The sequence below is a fragment of the Anthonomus grandis genome, chromosome 16 (genome assembly GCF_022605725.1).
Source record: "Anthonomus grandis grandis chromosome 16, icAntGran1.3, whole genome shotgun sequence".
NCBI lineage: Eukaryota > Metazoa > Arthropoda > Insecta > Coleoptera > Curculionidae > Anthonomus > Anthonomus grandis.
This window is the reverse complement of record NC_065561.1, coordinates 18,999,696-19,024,356: the sequence shown is the minus strand read 5'-3', so window position 1 is coordinate 19,024,356 and position 24,661 is coordinate 18,999,696. Positions and strand designations below refer to the sequence as shown.

General features: G+C 31.6%; 1 protein-coding gene across 2 annotated transcripts in view; it reads right to left on the bottom strand.

The window, feature by feature from the left end:
- Nucleotides 1-10,633: 10,633 nt before the first annotated feature.
- LOC126745590 (GTPase-activating protein) overlaps nt 10,634-24,661 on the bottom strand; it is a 32,939-nt gene continuing 18,911 nt past the window's right edge. For both annotated transcript variants that reach the window (XM_050453495.1, XM_050453496.1), the window contains exons 10-13: nt 21,282-21,388; nt 20,828-21,071; nt 15,633-15,914; nt 10,634-11,358 (exon numbers count right to left, since the gene is read on the bottom strand). In XM_050453495.1, the coding sequence (XP_050309452.1) occupies nt 11,268-11,358; nt 15,633-15,914; nt 20,828-21,071; nt 21,282-21,388 (724 nt within the window). In that variant the 3' untranslated portion in view covers nt 10,634-11,267. The remainder of the gene's footprint in view (nt 11,359-15,632; nt 15,915-20,827; nt 21,072-21,281; nt 21,389-24,661) is intronic.

Genomic DNA, 24,661 nt, shown 5'->3' with positions numbered 1-24,661 from the left:
GTCTATCTATTAAATATTGTTTGAAAAATTTTACAGAATTAACAGAAAGTCCATAGTAATGAAGCTTGGCTAATAGGTTAATTTGTTATCTAAGTTTGCTACATATATTTGAATAATTTAATTTCATGGACAACATTTCCCACTTTTTCGCCTTTCATACTTTATTCTTTCAAATCCCTTTTTTGATTAAAACCAGCCGTGTTTGTTTACTTGTAAAACTGTTTGCCGAGCTCTTGTGTTTTTGCATCAAAAGACAACATGATCGTGTGTGAATAATTAATAATACGTTAACAGATTAGATAAGCCAAATCACGGTAATTTATTGCGGCTATAATAAGAAACGATTTATCATGTTGCCTGTTATAAAAAAAAATGATTTTCGATACGAGGATTTTTTTTAAAATATTTAATTAACTATCCCAAGTTGTATATATATTTGCGCCGTATTGTTCATATAGCAAGCAAAGTTTTCCTAGGACTTAAATGTTTTGAACCTTAAGGGAATTCGAGCTCACGTATTTAATACAGACTTATGCTCTAATAACTTGCATTTACTTTTAGAGAAATATAATTAAAAAGTATATAGAGGAAAGTTTTGCTGTATAAAATGACTACCTATTAATTAAGCCCCCGTAAAGGGAGGAACATTGTTTACGACATAAAAAGAAAGTCGTAGCAATTATTCGTTCGCTCGTGTCCATAATGCCTCAAAGTAATCCGAACCAATAGTGTAAATTTAAGAATGTGCATAGGGCAAGGCATCCCACGACTATTTTCCGTTTTGAAATAAAAACCTTAGGGTGGATATGGTCTCAAGTTTTGTAATTTCAGTTTTAAGGGCATTGCTTATGAGAAATAAAAGTTGTAGGTGGAAATGTGAGAAAAAAAATCTACAATTATAGGTATTCCAGATAGTCCCAATATATCGCAACCGTTACTAGCAAATTGCTATAAAATATAACATGACTACAAACAATTTGACCACATGTACAGTAGATAAATTTGTTTGTAGTAATATTAATATTACATCACTAAATGGTCCACATGAAATGTTATGACTATAAGTCGATCGTAACTAGAGATAAACATTTTCTCATTTTAATATCCGCGTTTAAAAACATCTCTTCTCATAAATAACCGAAACAAATCTTTCACTGAAGCAAAAAAATTTTTTCCCAAGTTAAATAAATCGTTTGATGAAGTACGTTTATAATTAAATCTTTATACTATCTCACAGTGTTTATTTTTAATAGCCCGTGGTTTTCTTATGAAGTGATGCAGAATTTAATATTTATTCGCGAGACAAGGAGATAGAGCAGATATGATTTCATATAATGGAATAAAACTGTTAAAATTATTCCTCAGCATGCATTTTTTTATTTAGAAATATTAATGTAATCGGGAAATTAGGTGAAACGACCCCACTGTCACCCAAATTCAATTTGATCTGTATGTGTAATACTATGGAGTTTATGTGGCGTTTGTTTGTGCGCTGTTGTTCACATTGCGTAGTCAGATACTTTACCTTGAATAAAACATCGTTTTGAACCTATAGCTTTCAAATATAGACTCGGAATCATCTGAAGTACATGCTCCTAGTTTGAGCTTCTAATATGCTCTATTATCACTTTGAAGAATTATTATCTGAATTCGGCCTCAACAGTTTATTAAACTGTCAAATATTTTTAGGATTTAAATAACTAGACGTTAATGTATAAATATGTTTAATCGATTAATAATTTTGTTTTGTAAAATTAACATGTTTTTAACGAACGAACATGATATAATAAATTAAAATTAAAATGTTAACATAAAACTCGAAAATAATTTAAATTCGTTAATAAGTTACTAGATACATTAAAAAATGCATTAAATGCAAAAAACTATAAAAAAAATCAGTACTTACAGCAATATGCAACAAAACGTAAGAAGAAGAAGATATGGTCGTTGGTAAGCAACGTTACCAAATTGAAATACGTAGTAAGATAATTAATTTTTTCTTTACAATAAATAGTTTATTTAAAGCTCGTTACAAAACGCCAAAATATTTGTTTCAATATACAACAAAACAATTAACAAACTATATTACACTTAAACTACAAACGACTAAATTGAAACTGGAAAAAAACATTTGAAATTTAAATGTTAATTAGCAAAAACGTAAATTATTTACAATAGTGCAATAGTCATGTATTAATCACATTATTTAGAATTAGGTTAGGGCAAAAAAGTTTATCAATAAATACGACTGATGGGTCAATACAAACGGAAGCAGAAAACTAAAACAAGAAAAGGCATATTTACAGAAATCATTAAAGAATTCGTATATTGAGGGCAAAAAAATGAAGAATACTAGGGACGCCTTTAGTTTGAATTGACCATCAGTTTAGTCCTAAATTTTTTTTAACTATAAGTAAGGGAAGACAAACAATAAGACCTATAAAATGTTCTATATATGGGTAACCGTTATTCTTAAAATGTAGTCACTCTATTCATTTATTGCTTACGAGCAAAATTTTTTAAATACTTTAAACATTAACACGCTCTAAAATTTAGTTATCCGATAACACCTAAGAACCTTAAGACACAAGTTTGTACTTTAATATAAAATAAGGAAAAGAAAAACAACAATACGTTTGGTCATATAAAATGTAGGTTTCAGTCTACATTAAATACAAAAAAAAAAATTGATTGTCGCTGTTTTAGGTTAAAAACAAATAAATACAGTTTTGCCTTAATTAATTAGAAAATGGAAAAAAGATATTGTTCATTAAAAGTTTGTTTACTAAGCTACAAAGCGGGTAAGAGACGTTACGTTCGCTAAACCTAACATTCGATTAAAGCTCTCGTCGAGAGGGTATTTTGTACCATTATAAATACCCCCGCCAATTTACATAAATAATTGAAACATTCGTGCAGTTTTTGAATGATTAGTATTTAGATTAGGTAAGTTTGATTTAATCTAGATTGACCGGGGTATAAACGGCCCGTTTATTACTGGCATTTTTCGAAATCATCGCTTATATATAATAAAAAAAAAAACAAAAATATACAATATATGTAGCAGTCTTAAATTTGAGAATCTCTAGAGTTAGATTTACTATATACATTACAGTAATCATATTTTTTTTGTCACAGGACGCTGGGTAACTTTTTTACAGTGCATGACGATAAAACCCTTTGGACGGAGAGGTATTACAGAAATAATAGCGAAAGTATTGGCAAATGAGTCAATAAAAGAAGTTCTTCTCTGTTAAGCAACGTCATCAAAAGTGGACATCATACATTAAAATTGGTTAAAACGTTTTTAAATATAGAAGGATGGAAGGCCATCCCATTTCCCGATACTTTCGCTGTTGCATATAAAACAAGGACCAACAGAAACGGAAGACATTTTCCAAGCATACAGTAGTTTATTGTTTCATTGCCTTTTTTCCTCAAATTCAACATTCAATTTCGTTAAATCTAAATGTTCAAATGGAACGACTCGGTTGCACAGGGCATTAAAAAAACCTCCAAAACGATGAATCACTTAGCAATTTAAAATTATTGTAAGTAATATAAATTTCTCGGAACATCTGGATAAAGAATCGTTTGTTTATCAATAATATTTTAGTACTAGCGTAATATCCATTAGCCTCGTCAAAATAAAATAAGCAGACAGAATTTAAAAATTAAACACTTATCTGGTCGAAGTAAACAAATTAAGCAGTCGTACAGGGTCCGGCAGTCAAACCTGACGGTTTTTGAAATGGGATAAATAAAAAAGTTGTTGAGATATTTTAATTATTATTTTTTTATTGGAAAGAGGAGAATTGGAAATTTAACGTGCATAATAAAAGAGCAAAAAAATAACTTATGTAGCAAAAATTATGTCACTTAAATGATGACCACCATTTTCTTTCCATTTAATTTCAACAAACAAAATTTTCGATATTGGGCTCCAAGAAACCCACAGGAACTTCACCAGCAGCATCTTCACCGTGAAAGAGTAACTGTCTGGGCTGCAGTGTGTGGGGCAACTGTATTAGGGCCTTATTTTTCTTTAAGGAGAATGGCCTAACAGTCACAGTGAACTCAGCGCGTTATGTTGCCATGATCCGTGACTTTCTCATTCCAGAGTTACGTCGCCATCGTATCCCTCTCAGGAGGGTCTGGTTTCAGCAGGACGGAGCAACTGCCCATACCTCTCGGGAGTCTATGGCTCAACTCAGATCATTTTTTCCCGCTTAAGCTGATCTCGCTCAGGGGTGACTTCGAATGGCCGGCACGTTCTCCCGACTTGTCCCCTTGTGAATTTTATCTATGGGGGTACCTCACGGGAAGAGTTTATGTTGACAGAAAAAATAATTTGAACCAACTGAAGGAGAACATTTGGCGAGAAATTCGTGAGATCCCGCGCCAAACATTGGAGAGAGTCATGACTAACTTTTCCAGGAGACTCGTACAGTGTAGAGACATTGGTGGTCATCATTTAAGTGACATAATTTTTGCTACATAAGTTATTTTTGTGCTCTTTTATTATGAACGTTAAATTTCCAATTCCCCTCTTTAAAATAAAAAAATAATAATTAAAATATTATCTCAACAACTTTTTTATTTATCGCATTTCAAAAACCGTCAGGTTTGCCTGCCGGACCCTGTATATAATAATTGTAATTGAATCCTATAGAAGCAAAACCTGACAAATCCACTTTTGGTCAAAAACGAGGTTATTGTTTTGAACTGTTTACATAATAAAAATCTGCAGATTTAAATAGGTTTGTGGTATCAAAAACCGTCAAAATACGTTGAAATTTAAAGTAGAAAATTGGCTATAGTTTCAAAATCCGCCAAGGTCAAATCCAACGCGTCGTAACAAAAACCGACAAATCCATTTGGACCATTGGACGGCGCTCCCGGCGTCCACATAACAATAATAATTTTACGCGCGAATTTTTTACGATGTTTGTTAGTATAACGTTGTACGCGGACTCGAACAGTATAGGTAGAAAAGTTTATAAAGAACCGGCTGCTCAATATGCGCACAAACCCATTTTTCAACACAAAATCGATAGAAAATCCGGTGGCAGAGAGAAAAGACGACCGTAATATATTTTCTTTCGTTTCTTATTAAAGAAACCGCAAGAACAAAGCAGCCGCCGTACTTCGTTTCTTTGTCCCTGCTGGGGATTTAAAGCCTATGACGTAGCCTGAAGGCTTACTCAGTGTCGTTTCGTACGGGAAGTGAGTTAATCGTGTTATAAGGCATTTAAAATCTGTTGTGTGTTTTTTTTAAGTATAATAGTGAAATAGACTATAGTTTTTTTAGTTAGACTATCCGATTTTTATTGTAAAAGGTAAGTAAAATTGGTTTAAATTGTCTAATAATTTAAAAAAATAAATGAAAATTAATTACTGTTAAAAATTATATTATTTAAAATATACTTTGATTTTAAGTGACAAAATAATAGGTATTTAACTTGTAGGTATATAATATGTACAGCCTAGAGAGTGCATGTGTATATTAATTTTTTTAATTCCGTCCTAGTATTAGACAATGCAGCTTATCACAATGTGCCTGTAGTCAAGAATGTTACATCTGGAAGTAAAAAACAGGAAATAGTTGACTGGCTCAAGGAACGTAATTTTACATTTGATGCAAAACTCACCAAGACAGAGTTATATGAAATAGTGTCTGAAAATAAAAAAAAGTATCCTGTAAAAACCAAGTTGGACGACCTAATGGAAAAGCATAGACACATTATGTTACGTTTGCCTCCATACCACCCAGAGCTTAATCCGATACAAAAAATTTGGGCAACTGTTAAGAATTGGGTGGCAAGCAGAAATTCCACTTTTAAATTGGCGGATGTCGAAACTTTGACAAGGCAGAAATTTGCGGGAATTTCGAATGATGAGTGGATAAATATTTGCAACTATAGACAACATAGAAAAACAATATTTCGAAAGTCATCACCTTTTTGATGAAGCATTGGATTCTTTAAAATTTACAGTAAATACAGGCTCATCTGATGAAGAGATCGAATGGTCTTCATCGGATGAATCTGATTAAGGTTGTAATACACTATCTGATAGTGAATAAAAATATATAATATGTAAAATAATGAAATAAAACTTTAAGCTTATACCAATTTGTTTCTTTACACAAGTCGTTTAAAATACCCAATCCTTAAAAAAAATGCAAATAAAGAATAATTTTCAGCTACCTATTTGAAGTCCTGTTTTAAAAATAATTAGCGAACTGCATCCTCCTGTAAGTAAAACTATTTTTTATTAGATTTTTTATGGGCACATCACAATGCTAGAAAATATAATTTTAATTTATCTACATTTTTTTAAACGAATCTCGGAGCAATTAAATTCAAATATATGCATTCTTAGTTGGTATTTCAACTAAATCAAACGCACTTATAAAATCGATAGCTATAAATATTAATAATTTCAACAAGTGTGCCGCCTCCACTGTCTTCAGACCTCGACATAGTCATCTGACCCGATCGATAGAATAACGAGATGTGCGGATTTTGCCACCTGTTGATGTCACCGGTTCTTTATAAACTTTTCTAACTATAGTATTTTGTACTTTTATTGAATTATTGCCAATTTTTTTTATTAAATAATAAGTTTTAAGTGCCTAAAACTCTATGAAATGTAATTGACACAGTCAATAAAACCTACGACGCCTCTCTTAGCAAGGAAAAGAGTGGCTAAACCAGAAACTTGGAAGAGAAAACGAGAGCAAAATGAGAGGTTTATTTTTTTTTTTAAACTTATTGACAGTGTTTTGCATAATATTCAATATTCTAGATACAAGAATAAAAGTTTACCGCAGTATCCGTTCATTGTCAATGTACTATGTTTCAAATTTTCATAAAACTTTTTATCTTCACAAAACTAAAATTGAGCAAGACAACCTAATTTTAAAGCACTGCCTGTGATTAGAGATATTAAACGCAAAAGGACCCAAAATGAAAAGGGCGCGTCTAAAAGAAGTTTTTCAGTTGTTTATAATATTCCCAAGGCCAATACTTTAAAACTGGTTCCAGTTTGCAGGAAGGCATTTACTAAAATTTTGGTAATTGGATTAATGGGGTTTTAAAGAGGTTTAAAGAATCCGGGAAAATGGCGTGCGAAAAGGGTCAGTAATGAAATTCATTGAAAGTTTTAAGGTAATCGAGTGTCATTATTGCCGAAACAGAACTAACCGCAAATATTTACCCTCAACACTTTTCAGTATTTCAAAGATGTGGAGAATATACTGTCAAAAAACGAACGAAATACCAACCCTCCTTGTTAAAAAAAAGTTATTTTGCAATGATATTTAATACCAATTACAACATTGGCTTTGGTTCACCCCGCACTGATGTGTGTTCCGTGTGTCTCCAACAGAAAAAATAAAAAATGAGAAAGTCGAAAATAAAAAAATAAACTAATGACGGAAAGACATGTACATGCGCCAAGGCTTTCTTTTACCATTTAAAAGAAGAAAAACCTGAACTAATTACAATATCATTTGATTGCCAGAAGAATCAGGTCCTACCAAAGATTCCTGACCAATCAGTTTACTATAGCCGCCAGCTTTATACAGTAGACTCGCGTTATACTGAACACACTGTCTAGTGAACTATTCTAAATAGTGAACAGACATTTTTTCCTTAATGTATTCTCTCAAGTGAACCAATTGATTCTCGAAATAGTAAACCCAATAGTTTTATTAGGTAAACAAACAAGTTAAGACAAGAAAAAGATATTAAACGGTTTGTTTCTTTTCGGGCAATTAGTTTTCTTTAGTATTTGGGTGCAGTAGGTCGCGTCGCGCCGCCAGAATAATTATGGCAAAAATTAGAAGCATTTAACTCTAAGCGATAAAGCCAAAATATTAGAAGAATTAAAGAAAGGTGTCGAAGTGACCGTTTTGTCTAGACAATATGGTGTTGCTAAATCCACTATATGCGCGATTCGTCACAGAAGGATAAAGATCTTGAAACGAGTCAACAGTACTTTCACAGGACCTGGAAAAGCAAAAACTTTGAGACAATCAGAGTGTCCTAGAATGGAAGAAGCTTTATATAAGTGGTTCTTAAAAACAAGGGAGAGAAATTTTCCGGTAACTGGTTTAATGATCCAAGAGAAGGCCAAGTTACTTCACAGTCAATACAAGGAATCTCCTTCTTTTAATGCGAGCAGTGGTTGGATGTAAAAGTATAAAAAACGTTTTGGAATACGCTTCCTAACGATTTCAGGAGAAAAATTATCGTCAGAACCCGAGCTTGTTGATCCTTTTAAAAGAACTTTAAGCCTAAAAATAAATGAACTTCAGCTAACAAAAGAATAGATTTACAATGCCGATGAAACTGGTTTGTATTGGAAACTTCTGCCCGGAAAGACATATGTAGCTCGCGAAGAAAAAACTGCCCCAGGTAGGAAAACCGAGAAACAAAGAGTGACTTTTCTAGCATGCACAAACGCGACAGGTACTCACAAAGTTAAGCCACTAATTATTGGGAAAGCAAAAAATCCACGTTTGTTTCGAAATTTTAACTGTCCCGTCCATTATGAAAACTCCAAAACTGCTTGGATGACGGCAGCAATTTTCAAAGAATGGTTTCACCGAATTTTTATTCCTGAGGTAAGTTTTGTTATAGGAAGACGTTTTAAATTTTACCATCTTTGTATCTCGAGAATTAGAAAAAATGGTTTCAGTCCTTTTGGAGTACGATTTTTACAAATTTACGCCCTTTTTTTATTCCTTTCAAGAATTTAAACTGCACATTATTCTAGCATTTGTTCTTGTCTTAGGTTACGGAATTCCTACAGAGCCAAAACCTTCCAGTTAAAGCCATGCTTATGTTGGACAACGCAGCAAGCCATCCACCTGCAGAACAGCTAAGAAGTGATGATGGTTCCATTTTCAATGTTTATATGCCACCTAACGTTACTCCGCTAATCCAGCCAATGGACCAAAACGCTATTCGTCTGACAAAACTATTTTATCGAAAAAATTTGTTATCACAAATTATTGGAACTAACCAGGATATCGGAGATGCTCTAAAACATATTTCGTTAAAGGACGCCATTCTAAATTTGGCTTTGGCGTGGAGAAATTTAAGGCCTGAAGTTATAGAAAAATGCTGGCATAATTTACTTTCACCATTAGCCGACGAGGTTGACGATGAGGAAGATAACATCCGCTTAAGTGTTTTACGGAGCCGAATAAGAAATGAAGACATTCACACAGTGAGATTAGAAATCATTACTTTATTGCAAACTTTTAATCCAGAAGTTCATTTTCAACCTATTGATGCAGACGATTGAAATAAAGATAATTTACCTGACACAAAAGAAACCAATGACCAAAGTGAAAGTGATGGAAACGATCAAGATGATGGAGTACAAGAAGAAATGATAGTAAATAAGGAACGAGTGACAACAAATTCAGCAATAAAGTCGATTAACAACATCCTTCAATGGGCCGAAGGAAATGAAGATAAAGTGGAATATTCTAGTATACTCGTTTTACAAAACTTAAGGAATACGATGGTGCAAACAGGACTAAAAACAAAGAAGCAAACAAAAATTACTTCATTTTTTGAAAAAATAGATTAGATTGCCGTTTTTTTATTTTATTTTAATTACATATATAATATTTTTTCGGTTTCGCATTAATAAAGTTAGTTTTCTAAAGACAAACGTTGCTTTAATACGTACATTAAAAAAAATTGATAGAGTGAACAAATCGATATAGTGAACTGGATGTGCATTAATTAATTCACTATATCGCGAGTCTACTGTATTTAAAATATTACCATTGTTACTGGCAATTCACACTCACCCCTCACTAAAAATAATGTGTCAATTTATGCTTGGACTGAAGACGAATACCATAAGGGATCAAATGAAATAGCAAGTGCTGTATTTTACAAACTTTGTCGACTAGACCTTAGGAATAAAAATAAAGTAAGACTTGTGCAGGTGAAAATAAAAACTCTACTTTAATTACAATGTGTACCATGTGGCTTAGTCAGAAGGCTCCTCAGTCAGTCTCAAAATTAGAAATTATCTTTCCAGTTGTTGGGCATTCTTTTCTCCCTGCAGATCGTGTGTTCGCTCGAATTGAAAAAAATATAAAAAAAGAAGAAGTCTTAGTCTCCGTAGAACAGTACCTAAATATTTTTGCTGATCACGGTAAAGTTTATCGATTTGGATCTGACTTAGAAGTGCATAATTGGAAGAAAGCTTGTAAGGAAACAGTAAAACCTACTGGACAATGGCACTTCTCATTTAATGCATGCAAGAGGTACATATTGAATCGCACTAGTTCTGGACAGGTTACGATTCGAGGAGAGCAGTCAGATCATCAGATCTGGGTGTTTTCAAATCAGTCTTAAACAAGGGCAAGCCACCAACCGACATAAAACCAAAAAGTTCAAAAGGGTATACAGCCAAATCCCAAAAAGCTAAAGGATGTCCAAACACTCCTCAACAAGCATTATGGAGATAAATGGAAAGAACTGAATGAATTGGAATACTATAAGAATATTCTTGAAAAATACGAATTGGAAAATCTGGAGAACATAGAAATTCCAGAAAATGAAGAGAATGTGTGTGAAAACATGCCTTATTTAAGTGATTTGTTAGTTTAAACTATTTTTTAAATAATTTCGGTATTAGTATCTATATTTGTTAAATTTTTCCGTAATAAAATACGTATTTTAAAAACAAAAGTTTTTTTTTACAAAATACGACAAATCCACTATGGTGAGTTTCAAAATCCGACAAAAAAAAAATAATTTCAAATAACTTTACACTAAGATGTTTTTCCAGGTTGAATTGTTCAAAATTAGATGCTTGATGACTTGCTCTATGTATATAAAGAAACTTAAAAAGTTATTGGGCTTTTAACTTCCCCTTATCGTTTTTTCTCATTTCCCAAAATTTTCTAAAAGTGGATTTGTCGGATTTTGCTTTTATAAGATTCAATTGTCTATTATTACTATTGTTCACCTGGAACTAAAGTAACTGTTAAACTGTACTTACTTACACCCTGAGCCTTAACCATCGAAAATATTCCGAAACCATGAACATATAATGTTGAGCCAGAAAAGCATTAATGGTGGTGTTACTTCTTAAAAACAAATCGGCATCGGTATAACATTAATACCGACAAAAATTTCTGCACTAGTAAAAAAGTTACTCGGCACCAATTCGACGCGAATAAATATGACGAATAGCTAAAATAATTAGCGTAATAAAGCTGCACAAGATCATTCCGGTCCTCTGTGACGTAGCAACACGTTCGGGTCCAAATTCATTCGAGATGCCAGAAGATAGTTGTCGTCTCCTATGGGAGCGGCTCTTTAAAAAGAGAGAGAAAAAGTTCGTTAATTTTTAATATTCATAATAAATTCATTTGTCATTAAAATATAATTAATTAGAATAAATAACCCGATGTGATAAATAAACTGTTAGCATAGGTGCAAACCTGTGGCAAGCTCCTTTTATAAAGGAATAATGATAAAGAACAAAACGAAAACTCTATTAAGACAATACATTAATTATTGTATTTATTTTAAATTAAATTAAGTATTCCATTTCTGTTTTTCAAGTAGATATTTTGAATATATTTTTTAAATGTACCTTCTGATAATGGTTCAAGTTCAAAGTTGAGAAAGTGCAAAAGATTTTTGATGAAAATTATGCTGTGACACTCTAAATAAGTCAATAAATCTAGTGTTATACGTATAAAGATGGTTTTTGAAATTATTCTTTAAAATATTAGGCTTTTTCATATTGAAAATAGGATTGTTATTTAAATAGGAAGTAAGATGATTCCTAAATGGTATTTTGAATCAGCATTTTTGGAGTTTTTGTACAGAGTAAGCAGTAGTTTCAGTCAAGGAATCAGAATGCTAAAAAACATCATAATAATTGAGCAAAGAAAGAACAAGTGAATTAAATAAATAATACTTGATGGTGAAATATTTTTTTAGTCTTTGCAGGTTAAGCTTAATTTTAATATACTTTTGACATGTAGTACAACTGTCAAAATACACGTCCAGATTTTTGACCTCATTGACTACTAGTAGCCGAACATTTAAAATCTCAAAGCATTTTTGCGAAAACCCAGCGAGCGAACTCTCTAACTCGATAGAAAGAAAATTTCTTTCTATTATAGAAAAAAAGTCCCTACTCTCAATCTCAACTGGCTTCGATCGGAATAGAAATATAGAAAGAGGTTGTATGGTCTTGCCATTACTTTCGTCTCTTTTTAGTACATTGAAAAAAAGATGTATTTATCTTTGTTGTGGGGATGTTTTTGTAGCAGATTTGAAAATCAACGAATTCTCATATTAGACTATTAAGCCCCATTGTGCAAGGACCAACGTTTTTAAGAAGTGATAGGGAAATAGCGTCGGCTTGAAAGTGATTCTAAATGAAACTTACTAATTAAATAAAGAATAGTATTTTATTAGAAAATGTTAAACCATAAAAGTCCACAAGAAAATCACTTACTTAAATCACTTGGTTACAACAGATAATTAAGGTTTTATTTGCGGTTTTATTAGGAAATTCCGAGTGATTCCACAGAAGGGAATAAAATGGGTTTTATTACTCTTTACAAATTTTGAAAATACTATATACAGGGTGACAATTTCAAGAGTAGCCATGGCTTATAATTTTTAAACCGTAAAAGATATAAAAAAATGCTTAAAACCGTTTCTATAGTAACAAGGGGGAACCAAAATGATGAATTTTTTAGGGATATACTATCATCCCCCTAACCCCCAGAGCCACCCCCTTAAAAATTTTAAATTGGAAGGGTAGTCGAGTGATACCTTGTTTGAAAGGTCTATTAATTCCCTATATTATGCGACCCTACTTATAATAATCAATGCATTTATTTTAGAGTTATGCCAATTTTAATATTTTATTAAAGGTTATTTAAGTGTTTTTTAATTTCTTATAAAATTAACATATTTTGAAAATGTCATAAAATATTTAACATTTGAACATTAGTACAAATGGTTAAGAACTAGGAAAACACTCTGCAATATTGCGTTTATTCTATTTTTAAAACAATAAAAATCTGCATTGAACTTTAATTTTTTTATTAAATGCTCAAAGTGGCTTCCATTATTTTGCAAGCAAAAGTACAATCTGTTTTCAAACTCTTGACGAACATTTCTAAAAACTTCAGTTGTTAATAATCGGCACTCTTGTGTAATTCTTTGTTTTAGCTCCTCAATGGTGACAGGCTGCGTTTTGAAAACGACCGATTTTAGGTGACCCCAAAGAAAAAAATCGAGAGGGGTGAGATCTGGCGATCTTGGCGGCCACTCAATAGGTCCTCTTCTACCAATCCATTGGTCTGGATAACGATTATCTAGCCACTCTCTAACAGGCAATACATAATGTGGTGGGGCCCCATCTTGTTGAAAATGCAATAAATTTTCATCAAGAACAAGATCTCCATTTTCATCCCTTTGGTTTTCCAATTCCGTTATTACTAAAGGCTCAACAGTTGTTTCTAACATTTCAGCATAAATTTCTCCATTTAGATTATCATCAATAAACAATGGCCCAATTATATTATTCCCTAGAATTCCGGCCCACACATTTATGAACAATCTGTAGCTTGTAAGGATGGAATTTATTAATTTTTAATATCTTTCGTACTGATTCACGAGACACTCCTGTGGCAGCTGCTGCTTGACGAGCCGACATACCAGGATCCATAGCAAAATGCCCAAGAACCTCAATCTGAGTTGCTTCATCCAGTATTCTTGGCTGATTTTTCTTTATATCACCTACAAACCCAGTTTCTTCAAATTTTCTTACCAACTTCTGGATGTAATAATGCCCAACCTGCTTATCTGGGTGCCTCTCATTAAATATTGTGGCACTTCTATGAAAACAGCGATTTTGAGAACCATAAATAAATATCATTTCAACTCTTTCGGCGATCGTATAAACCATTGTAAAAATAAAACTAGAGCAGTGAGAGAACTTTAAATCACAAAAAGAACCACGATATTACTAACCAAACCAAAAATTGAACATTTTAAGGCAAAATTTAAATAAACAAAAAACAACAAATATTTCGAGAATGGCAGGCATCGAAAATTTTCCTTTTTTCTACATCGCCAAATACCATTCCGACAATTCAATAATTTCAGTATAAGTGTACTATTTATTGGAGTTTTGTTTTGGCTTTTAACAATTCATTTTAGTATCAGAATAAATATTTTTATTCTGATAGTAAAATGAATTGACTAACATTTAAAAGGACATACATATCTCGGAAATGGTTGCATTAATTTTAATGAGTAAGACGGCAAAATATAGGGAATTAATAGACCTTTTAAACAAGGTATCACTCGACTACCTTTTCAATTTAAAATTTTTAAGGGGGTGGCTCTGAGGGTTAGGGGGATGATAGTATATCCCTAAAAAATTCATCATTTTGGTTCCCCCTTGTTACTATAGAAACGGTTTTAAGCATTTTTTTATATCTTTTACGGTTTAAAAATTATAAGCCATGGCTACTCTTGAAATTGTCACCCTGTATATAGAATCCTTTTATCCTTAATTCAATCGTTTGTTCTTTCTCTTCCGTTTCTAAGGCAAAATTAATAATATTATTATCTTAAATCTATATTTTAAGACAAATATTAAAATATAAATGTAATAGTAAATATATTTAAATTAAAAAAAAGAAAATATATTAAGCTATTATAAATACACACTAGGAAAGAGATAAGATAAACTTAGGAGGATCCATCATAAAATTCGCCGTCTTATTGATACCTAAAATTACTTCAAAAATCTATAAGAAAACTTTTCCCTTATCGACATCCCTTATGGATATAGGATGAAAACAGAAACAATAACAAAGCATACTTATTACTTAAAAGATCGATAATGTCGAATGACATTTCAGTAATTGACATTGTGGGCTGTAAAAAATCCCATTAGCTATAAAAATAGGCTAATGTTTGTAGATTGGGTAGTATAAGAATGTCTAAAGCTGAACGATTCCGAGTGACATAGAGAAAAGGTTAGCGAGTGCTAATCGCGCATAGAAAGATATTTTCTTTCTATATTTTTTCTTGTCTATTAGTATGTTTATCGAGTTAGAGAGTACCGCTGCAGTATTATTATATAGGTTTAAGAAGCATTTAATTTCAAGTTGTAATCCTGCGTAAAGTTATCAATACTTTTTAAACCCTGATTAATAAAATAGAGCTATAGGAAAAGGTTTTGACGTAAAAACGAAAGCTACAGTTGGGAATCATCCGCGTATTGCTGTAATATTGGATGTTTTACACAAGATATCATGTCAGCAACCTATAAAGAAAATAGCAATTGACCCAAAATGGAACCTTGCGGGATACCGTAGATACAATGTAGTAACTTGATTTTTCTGAAACTGTTTTAAGAAAAACTGAAGTGTACGAGTGGTTTGCTCGGTTTAAAAATGGATGATGAGAAACCTCGTTCATCAAATCGACGAAAATGTTAATAAACTTTGAGAGCTTATGCTCACAAACCGTTGACAAACATTTAGTGAGTTGGAGCTCGGTTTAACGAATTTTAACCAAAGATTATTTATAATGAATTTTACTTACAAACTGCCATATTTGGTATTTCTATTAAGGGTCCGTCTGTAGCTCTGATGGCGATCTTCTATCGCGAACGAAACCTCGAGCAGCTGCTTCATCACGTCACGAATCTCCGGGTTTCGATCGTCCAACATCTGGATGAATCGTTCCAAATGCAGCACGTGAGCTATTACGAGCGAATGGACCCTTTGAAGGTCCCGCTCCGAATCGAGGGTCATATGGTAATTATTGCTATCGACCTGCGACACTTCGCTACATCCGGGGGCCAGTTCGTTTGGAGACTTACAGCTGAAAAATAAAATGTGTTTTTTAATGATTTGCGGGTGCACATTATTGTATGAAATTGATCTGAAATGTGAAAATGGTAAAAATTACAAATTTGAGATTTCCTCGAAAACCGTTGATTTCTTCGATTTTTTTGCAGAAGTAGAAAATGTACTGTGTAACTCGGTGCACATGTTTGTCTTTGAATCAAGTTTCTATCTGTAATAGCAGAAAAGTTATCAAAAATTTTGAAATTGATCTGAAATGCGAAAATGGCAAAAATTACAAATTTGACATTTTCTTAAAAACCGTTGATTTCTTTGATTTTTTTGCAGTAATAGAAAATGTACTGTGTAACTCGGTGTACATTTTAGTCTTTGAATCAAGTTTTTATCTGTAATAGCAAAAAAGTTATCAAAAAATTTAAAATTGATCTGAAATGCGAAAATGGCAAAAATTACAAATTTAACATTTCCTCAAAAACCGTTGATTTTTTCTACTTATTTATAGAAGTGGAAAATGTACTGTGCAACTCGGTGCACAATTTACTCTTTGAATCAAGTTTCTGCCTGTAATAGCAAAAAGGTTATCAAAAATTTTGAAATTGACCTGAAATGCGGAGATGTCGAAAATTACAAATTTGACATTTTCTCAAAAACCGTTGATTCCTTCGATTTTTTTTGTAGTAATAGAAAATGTACTGTACTCGGTGCACATATCAGTCTTTGAATCAAGTTTCTATCTGTAATAGCAGAAAAGTTATCAAAAAATTTGAAATTAATCTGAAATGCAAAAATGGCAAAAATTACATATTTGACATTTCCTCAAAAACCGTTAATTCCTTCGAATTTTTTGTAGAATTGGAAAATGTACTGTGTAACTCGGTGCATAATTTACTCTTTGAATCAAGTTTCTATCTGTAATAGCAAAAATGTTATCAAAAAATTCGAAATTGATCTGAAATGCGAAAATGGAAAAAATTGCAAATTTGACATTTCCTCAAAAACCGTTAATTCCTTCGAATTTTTTGTAGAAGTGGAAAATGTACTGTGTAACTCGGTGCATAATTTACTCTTTGAATCAAGTTTCTATCTGTAATAGCAAAAATGTTATCAAAAATTTTGAAATTGACCTGAAATGCGAAGATGGTAAAAATTACAAATTTGACATTTTCTCAAAAACCGTTAATTTTTTCGACTTTTTTGTAGAAATAGAAAATGTACTGTGTAACTCTGTGCACATTTTAGTCTTTGAATCAAGTTTTTATCTGAAATAGCAAAAAAGTTATCCAAAAATTTGAAATTGATCTGAAATCTGAAAATGGCAAAAATTTGACATTTTCTCAAGAACCGTTGAAGGAATTTTTTTCAGGGTTTGTTCAACTACCTGGATAATTTTAAAAAAAAAATAAATATGCCATACACTGCCTTATAAAAACAAATTAAATATTACTTCCAGGCTGTTGAGACAAAGCAAAAACAACTGAAAAAAATAAAAAGGCCCTTAACTCCCTGAGAAGTGCCCGAAAGATTTGTTTTCGTAGATTTCCAATTATCCTAGATGAAATAATTTCATCTAGGCAGTTGCTCTTTTTAAATGTTTTTCCAGGCAGTTAACATCGTTCTTTGTTGCTCTCAGGCAGTTAACATCATTCATTTCTTTTAGGTTTTCTTTTCCAACATGATAAGCAGATTCCCTTAGTAATAATAATTTGAATTTTAAGTAAATTAATTATATTGGTCTAAAAACATATAATAATGAGCGACTATAAAAACAAAAAAAAATCTACATTTTAACCACTGGTACTTCGCTATATTTAAGAATCAAGTTAATTTGTTTCTTAAAGGTTTCAAATTTCTTTAATTTCTTCAGGGAAAGATGGAAAAACCCCAAAAAAATCGAAAAACCAAATATTTTACAATTTTGACTACTACTACTCAAAATATTCGCGATTCCTCAATATTTGAGTAAAAATAGTGTGTTCCTTACACAGACCCCTTTAATAAAAATTGAAATATTTTGACTTATTTAGGGATTTACAGTGAAATGCTAAAATTATGCTGCCCTCAGATTCTAAATATTTTAGTTAATGTTTATAACTCGTGTATTCTCGAATCTGAATTTCCAGACTCCTGGAAAATTATTAGGGTTTTTTCGTTGCCAAAAAACTAAAAACGAGCCCACAAACCTTTCAGAATTAAGACCCATATCCATTTTATCACCCTGCTTGAAAATATTTGAAAAAATCTTAACCGCTAGAATAATAAAACACCTGAATAATCACAATATCCTTCCCTTGAGACAATCGGGACTTAGAAAAGGCTACAGTTGCTCTACAGCATTGTTGGACGTGGTTGATTCAATAATGTCAAATATAGACTCTGGAAACTCATGTGTTTTGATATTGTTAGACTACACAAAAGCGTTTGATAAAGTAAACCACCAGGTCCTGTTCGCTTTGCTATTTCATATTGGATTTTCTAAGTGTGTGCTGTCGATCTAATTAAAAGCTATTTGTCTAATAGGGTTCAATATGTAGAAACTGATAAGGGATGTTCGGACAGAGGGTCGCCTCACACATGCCCTTGAACACTGTATTGACTATAGTTTTGCTGATGATAAACAATTATTATACTCTGTCACACCTAATAGCATAGCACAAACTCAACTTTACATTAATAAAGATTTGAATCAACTAATTCGAAACTCAGAAAAACACCACTTAAAAACTAAAATACTTGCTTTTGGAAAACAAAAAATTGACTTAGAAAACCAACTTAAAATTAATTTAAATAACTCAGAGCTTACCTTTGAAAAAAAATCTAGGAATTTGGGGGTAATTTTAGATACAGATTTAAGATTCAGCGAACATGTATCTGCGTGTGTACATAGGGCGTATGCAAATTTAAAGTTGTTATATCCACATAGGTGTGCAAGTCAAAAACTAAAATTAACATTGTCAGATGCTCTTGTGTTAAGTCACTTTAATTATTGTGATGCATTGTATGGTCCATGACTAACCAAACAGGATAGGGACAGGATACAGAGAGTTCAGAGGTCGTGTTTGCGGTTTGCATTTGGCATAAGGAAGTTTGAGCCAGTAATTCACAAAATCAAAACTTGCAATTGGTTGGATATGGAAAATCGCCGTACATTTCACTCCGCTATCTTATTCCACAGACTAATATTTAATAAAAGTCCACCATATTTGTACAACAAAATAAAGTTTAGAACAGATGTTCACAGCTTCAACCTAAGGTATAGGGGCTTAATATCTCCTCCTTTCCATAAGACTGCCTTGTTTGCAAGATCTTTCTCTTATAATGTTTACCTATTATACAATCATATTCCTCTCGAAATGAAAATACTCACGCCACCAAAATTCAAATATCTATATAAAAATAGCTTGCTGACACACCACTAAGTCTTGTTGTTGTTTTTTGTTTATCTTTTTTTTTTCATACGGTATAGTGTACTTGTGTTTTGGGTAGGTACAAACGTCTACTATAAGTATAAGAACTAGGAACTATTAGAATTTTTTAGGTAAAAACAGTGTTGTAATTTACTTGTGTTGAAATTATAAAACTACATACTACTTATGATTTGCTATTGTGCTAACATTGAATTTATATATTAATTTAATATTCTTTGTTGTTAGTTACAGTTACAAAATTTTTACGGAGTTTATTCAATATCAGTTTTACTGCCTTAAACTCCATTTTGCAGTAATACATTTATCATGTATGAAGAATGTATACCAATAATGCATTGTAAACTTGTACTATTACTGGCAAATAAATTTATTTATTATTATTTTCAAAATTTCTTCAAGAACAGTCAGAGAAACTTCAAAAATCAATTATTTGAAATTTTTTACTACTTCTATTCAAGCTATTCGCGGTTCCTTAAGAGTGAAGTTAATTAATTTCTTACAGAGGTACTCCCTTACTAAAAATTCAAATATTTTAACTTTTTTAGCAAGATTTTTTCAACATTTCTGCAGGACAAAGGGAACATTTTTTTAAAAAACTCGAAAAACTAAAGATTTTTCAATTTTGACTACTGGTACTCTAAATATTCGTTATTTCTTAAGAAAGAAGTTAATTTGTTTCTTACAGGCACTTCATTATTAAAAATTCAAATAATTTCAGTTTTTTAAGGAGGATTTTCGAAATTTCTTTAGGAACAGTGAGAAAAACTTCAAAAAACCGAAAAAAAAAACAAAGAGTTTAAAATTTTGACTAATGTTACTCAAGATATTCGCCATTCTTTAAGAGAGAAGTTAATTTGTTTCTTACAGGCACTTCTTTACTAAAAATTCAAATATTTGGACTTTTTTCAGGGGGATCGACAAAATTTCTTCTGTAAACAAATCAAACAAAAAACAAATCTTTCGGGCACTTCTCAGGGAGTTAAGGGCCTTTTTATTTATTTTTTCAGTTGTTTATGCTTTATCTCAACTGCCTGGAAGTAATATTTAATTTGTTTTTATAAGGTAGTTTATGGCATACTTAATTTTTTTTTTTTAAATTATCCAAACCCTGAAAAAAATTCCTTCAACGGTTTTTGAGAAAATGTCAAATTTGAAATTTAAAAAGCAATTTCTGAAAAAATTGAATCAGTTTGAGAAAATATTCTCTCAATGAATTACTGGTTAAAAGTGTTTTTTTTTGCATGTACGCATGTTTTTTATCAGTCTTTTATAAGTGACCCTCGAAATAATACATGGTTTACTATTGAAAATATTTTAGATTCTTTTAAATATATGGCGCATACAGATGTTGAAACATCTAAGTGCTTCGTGGGACTCTAATCTAATGTTTAGGCTATTTTTTAACAAATAATTATTAAACATTTTGTGAATGTTGGTATTATATATAAATCATAAGTATCTCTATTAGCTGCTTTTGTAATTTATATATAAACTTAATCCTTACCACATCCATTCGCCATTTATAAACGCGGACGGGTGATACTTTTGAAGGCGATTCGCGTTCGTTTGACATATTTTCGTCAGTAAGTCCACCCATTCCTTTTCTTCCACGCAATTGGCAGCCTGAACGTATAACGCGCGTTCCGGCTGGACTATTTGAAACATATTCTTCATTTTAAAAGAGGTTTCCGCCAGTCTCTCCACCGCCAAGATGTTGTTTAATGGTATTACGCATAACGCTTCTTTCCCTGCAAAGGGTTTAAGAGAAAAGGTTAAAAAATGCTTGGCTGGTTAGTAATTAACGAAAATCTTATGAAGTAAGTGTATAAAAGTTGGCCCCTTACAAAGTATTTTGTTCCAAAACTCTCAAAAATTATTTTTTACTTCTAATCTATTTGAAAGAGTAAGACTTGTCTATCAAAATTTGTAGGATATGGTATATTTTGCATATAACTTACCCCGGCTCTTTGAGTAACTCAAATTCTGAGTTGTTAACTTGAAATATCGTTGCTTAAAGTTTTTCCTTCCGAACCTTTTTCTGCCTTGAGCCCTTTTAATCATCAACCTAAGGAACATTAAAATATTTACTTACAAGTCGAGTTCTGAAACATAAATATGTTGAATAGAGAGAAACATTATTAAAAGCCAAGTCTAAGCTACTGTCGACAGCTCGCACACCTAAGCTTTCTTCTGACTGTTTTGTTGTAAAATTAATGTAATTACTCATAATAAAGAGCTTTAGACATTTGTCTTGGATTAAAGTGAGTAAGAAAATTAATAGAACGAGTAAAGTAAAAATTAAATAATCATAAACAATATTTCTTTTAAGTGTGTGGGCTGCCTGATCATAAATTTATGACTTTTTACCTTATGACTTCTCTATGGAAAGCAAGAAATATAAAAAAAAAATATTATTATATGCTGGTTATTAGTAAGTGGTTTTATACACAGGATGTTCTTAAATATCGCCCAAGAGCGACTTTATAAGCGTTCTTTTTGTATAATTTTTAATTTATTTTTAGGCTTTTAGGTTTTTACTTTTGTTTTGTTTTTTGTATGGTCTCTTGAAGAAAGTATAAATATGTTTCTATTACCACTCCTCAAAATATTCGCGATTTTTTAAAAGTAAAAATAGTTTGTTCCTTACAGGGACTACTTCAATAAAAATTAAAATATTTTGACTTTTTTAGGAAGGATTTTCAAAATTTCTTCAGGACAAGTCGATAAAATTTCAAAAACCTCGAAAGGCTAGAAATCTCTTATTTTGAATACTGGTACTCGAAATGTTTGTTATTTTTTAAGAAAGAAGTTACTTTGTTTCTTACAGGCACTTCTTTATTAAAAATTCAAATTCCGGTGTTTTGAGGGGGATTTCCAAAATTTCTTTGGGAAAAGTCGGAGCAGGATGTTCTTAAATATCGCCGAAGAAGGATTTGACTTATTTTAAAACAAGTTTACAATGAACATAAAAATCCTTACAAGGTGTTACAAAAATTTACTTTTTTGTGGAATTTTCAAGGTATTTAACACGAATTTAGAACGTAGATTACGCGAACTTCAGGTACGATACCCCCTCTTGTTTTCCTCTAAACTTTTTTGTAGTGCTTCACTGGTAAATTACGAATTACAAAATCATTTTTTATGTGGATTTTAAGTTTAGGATATGGATTAAAATTGGATAGTTTTCAACGCCATTTTTAATTTGCCAAAAATGTAATGCAGCAAAGCTCTAGTCTAGTAGAGGTCAAACCTTCTTAAGTGGAAATTTTCGTAATTCGTTTACGTTTTATTATAATTCCCACATAGTTAACTGGAAAATCTCTATAATTCGAGGTTCTTCATGCGACGATATCTGATTCGCTAGACTCATAATAGAGAATATATTTACTTGCCGTTGTTCTATTTGGTCTTTAAATCAGTTTTTGCATTTCTTTTATAAATAAAAAAAATGAAATTTCAGAAAGTCGAAGTAAATTAGCACTCCTCGAAATTCAGGTTATTTAGGTTCCACTGTACTTTACTGATTAGACATTAATATATTACATATTGGTGACAAATTTCCATACAAAATAGTAATAAAAATTGAATATAAACATACTTAGAAATTAATATAAGACACCTAAATAACTTAAAACTTGTATGTGCATACATAAACAATATATTAATAATTACTTGAGAAAACATAACTCCACAGAAAAAGAAGATCACTTTGTATTATCAAAACAAGAAAAAATTATCAAAAATTAAAATTGTAAGAGCAATTTGATAATTCTCAAAAAAAGAAATAAATAATTCAGATACAGCCAGTTCTATATGATACACTTCGTTTTCTGAATGATGAACAAGTTTCTCTTTTTCACGTTTTTTAAGTTATACAATTTTAAAGCCAAGTATAAAGTTGATCTTTCAACATTAATTCTAGTTTGTTATATATGGCTGATAAAGTTCTTAAATTTTTGGATCTTAAATCAATACAGAGTTTGTTTAAGGACGCCGGAGGTCGTGAGCGGGTATACAGACGTAGAAATGAAAGATATGCTGACTGCACCATTTCAGAACAAATCTCATATCGTGGCGGTCATGATTTGGGCGGGTATTTCTACCGAAGCACGCACCAATCTTGTATTTATTGAAAATGAAGCTCTAACCGCCCACCGTTACATTGAGGAAATCCTTCAAGAAGTTGTGGTCCCATTTGCTCCATTCATTGAGAACCAATTTACGTTAATGCAGGATAATGCTAGACCTCACGTTGCACATGTAGTGAGCGAATATCTGGATGAAGTTGGACTTCCAAGATTGAAATGGCCCGCATGTAACCCGGATCTCAATCCAATAGAACATCTTTGGGATCAACTTAAAAGGGCCGTTCGTCGTCATCCTGTACAACCACAAACCTTGCAAGACTTACGACTAGCGCTGATCGAAGCATATGAGGCTATTCCTCAAGAAAGAATAAGGACCCTTATTCATTCGATGCCGCGAAGACTGCAAGCTGTTATTGCTGCGAGAGGAGGAAATACACGCTATTAAAATTGTTTTTTTTTAAATTAACTTTATGATATGCCTAGTGTTTGTTTCTCCTAATAAAAATACGCTTCAAATCAGCGTTTTAATAAAAAATTTGCAGCTCGCAGCAGAAATGAGATAATGGAATGAATCAAAAAACGAAATGTTTAGAATACATCAAAGATTACAAGGAACAGTATGTAAACAGAATTATCCACCTTAATTTTCCTACAAAACTGATGGCAAAATCGTGAGAATCTAATAAAAAATAAAAAATTTATAAAACATCAAACTTAGCCAATATTTCAGAGTGGCGGCATTTTGTGCCGGCGAGTGTATTTAAAGATACATTTTCATTGGAATACTAAGCTAAGATAGAGCAAAAAAAATATCTATAAATATTCTATTTTATACATTCACAAGTGATAAAAAAAAGACACCTTTATATCTACCAAAAAAAAAATTCAATCTTAAATCTAGACAACACCCATATTATAAAAAATAAATAAAATATAAAGTAAATAAATAGATATTGTTTACAAAATATTTACCATAAAACCATTTTCCTAAATCAATTTAATATGCATGATTGGAACTTTTTTATATTTATAAAGATATATTCTTTGGCCATTTCATTAAATTTTTTTTTATCTTAATTTCCCTTAGCAACAAATTTGGGTCTCAAGCAGTCTATAAACTTTAAATGTATGCTTCTCATGTTCATAATACTAATGGCTGGACAGTTACCAATATTAGATTTATCTAAAACTTTATAAATTGGTCTTACAATTGCTATATTAAGACATTTAAGCATTTCACTCATAAATAA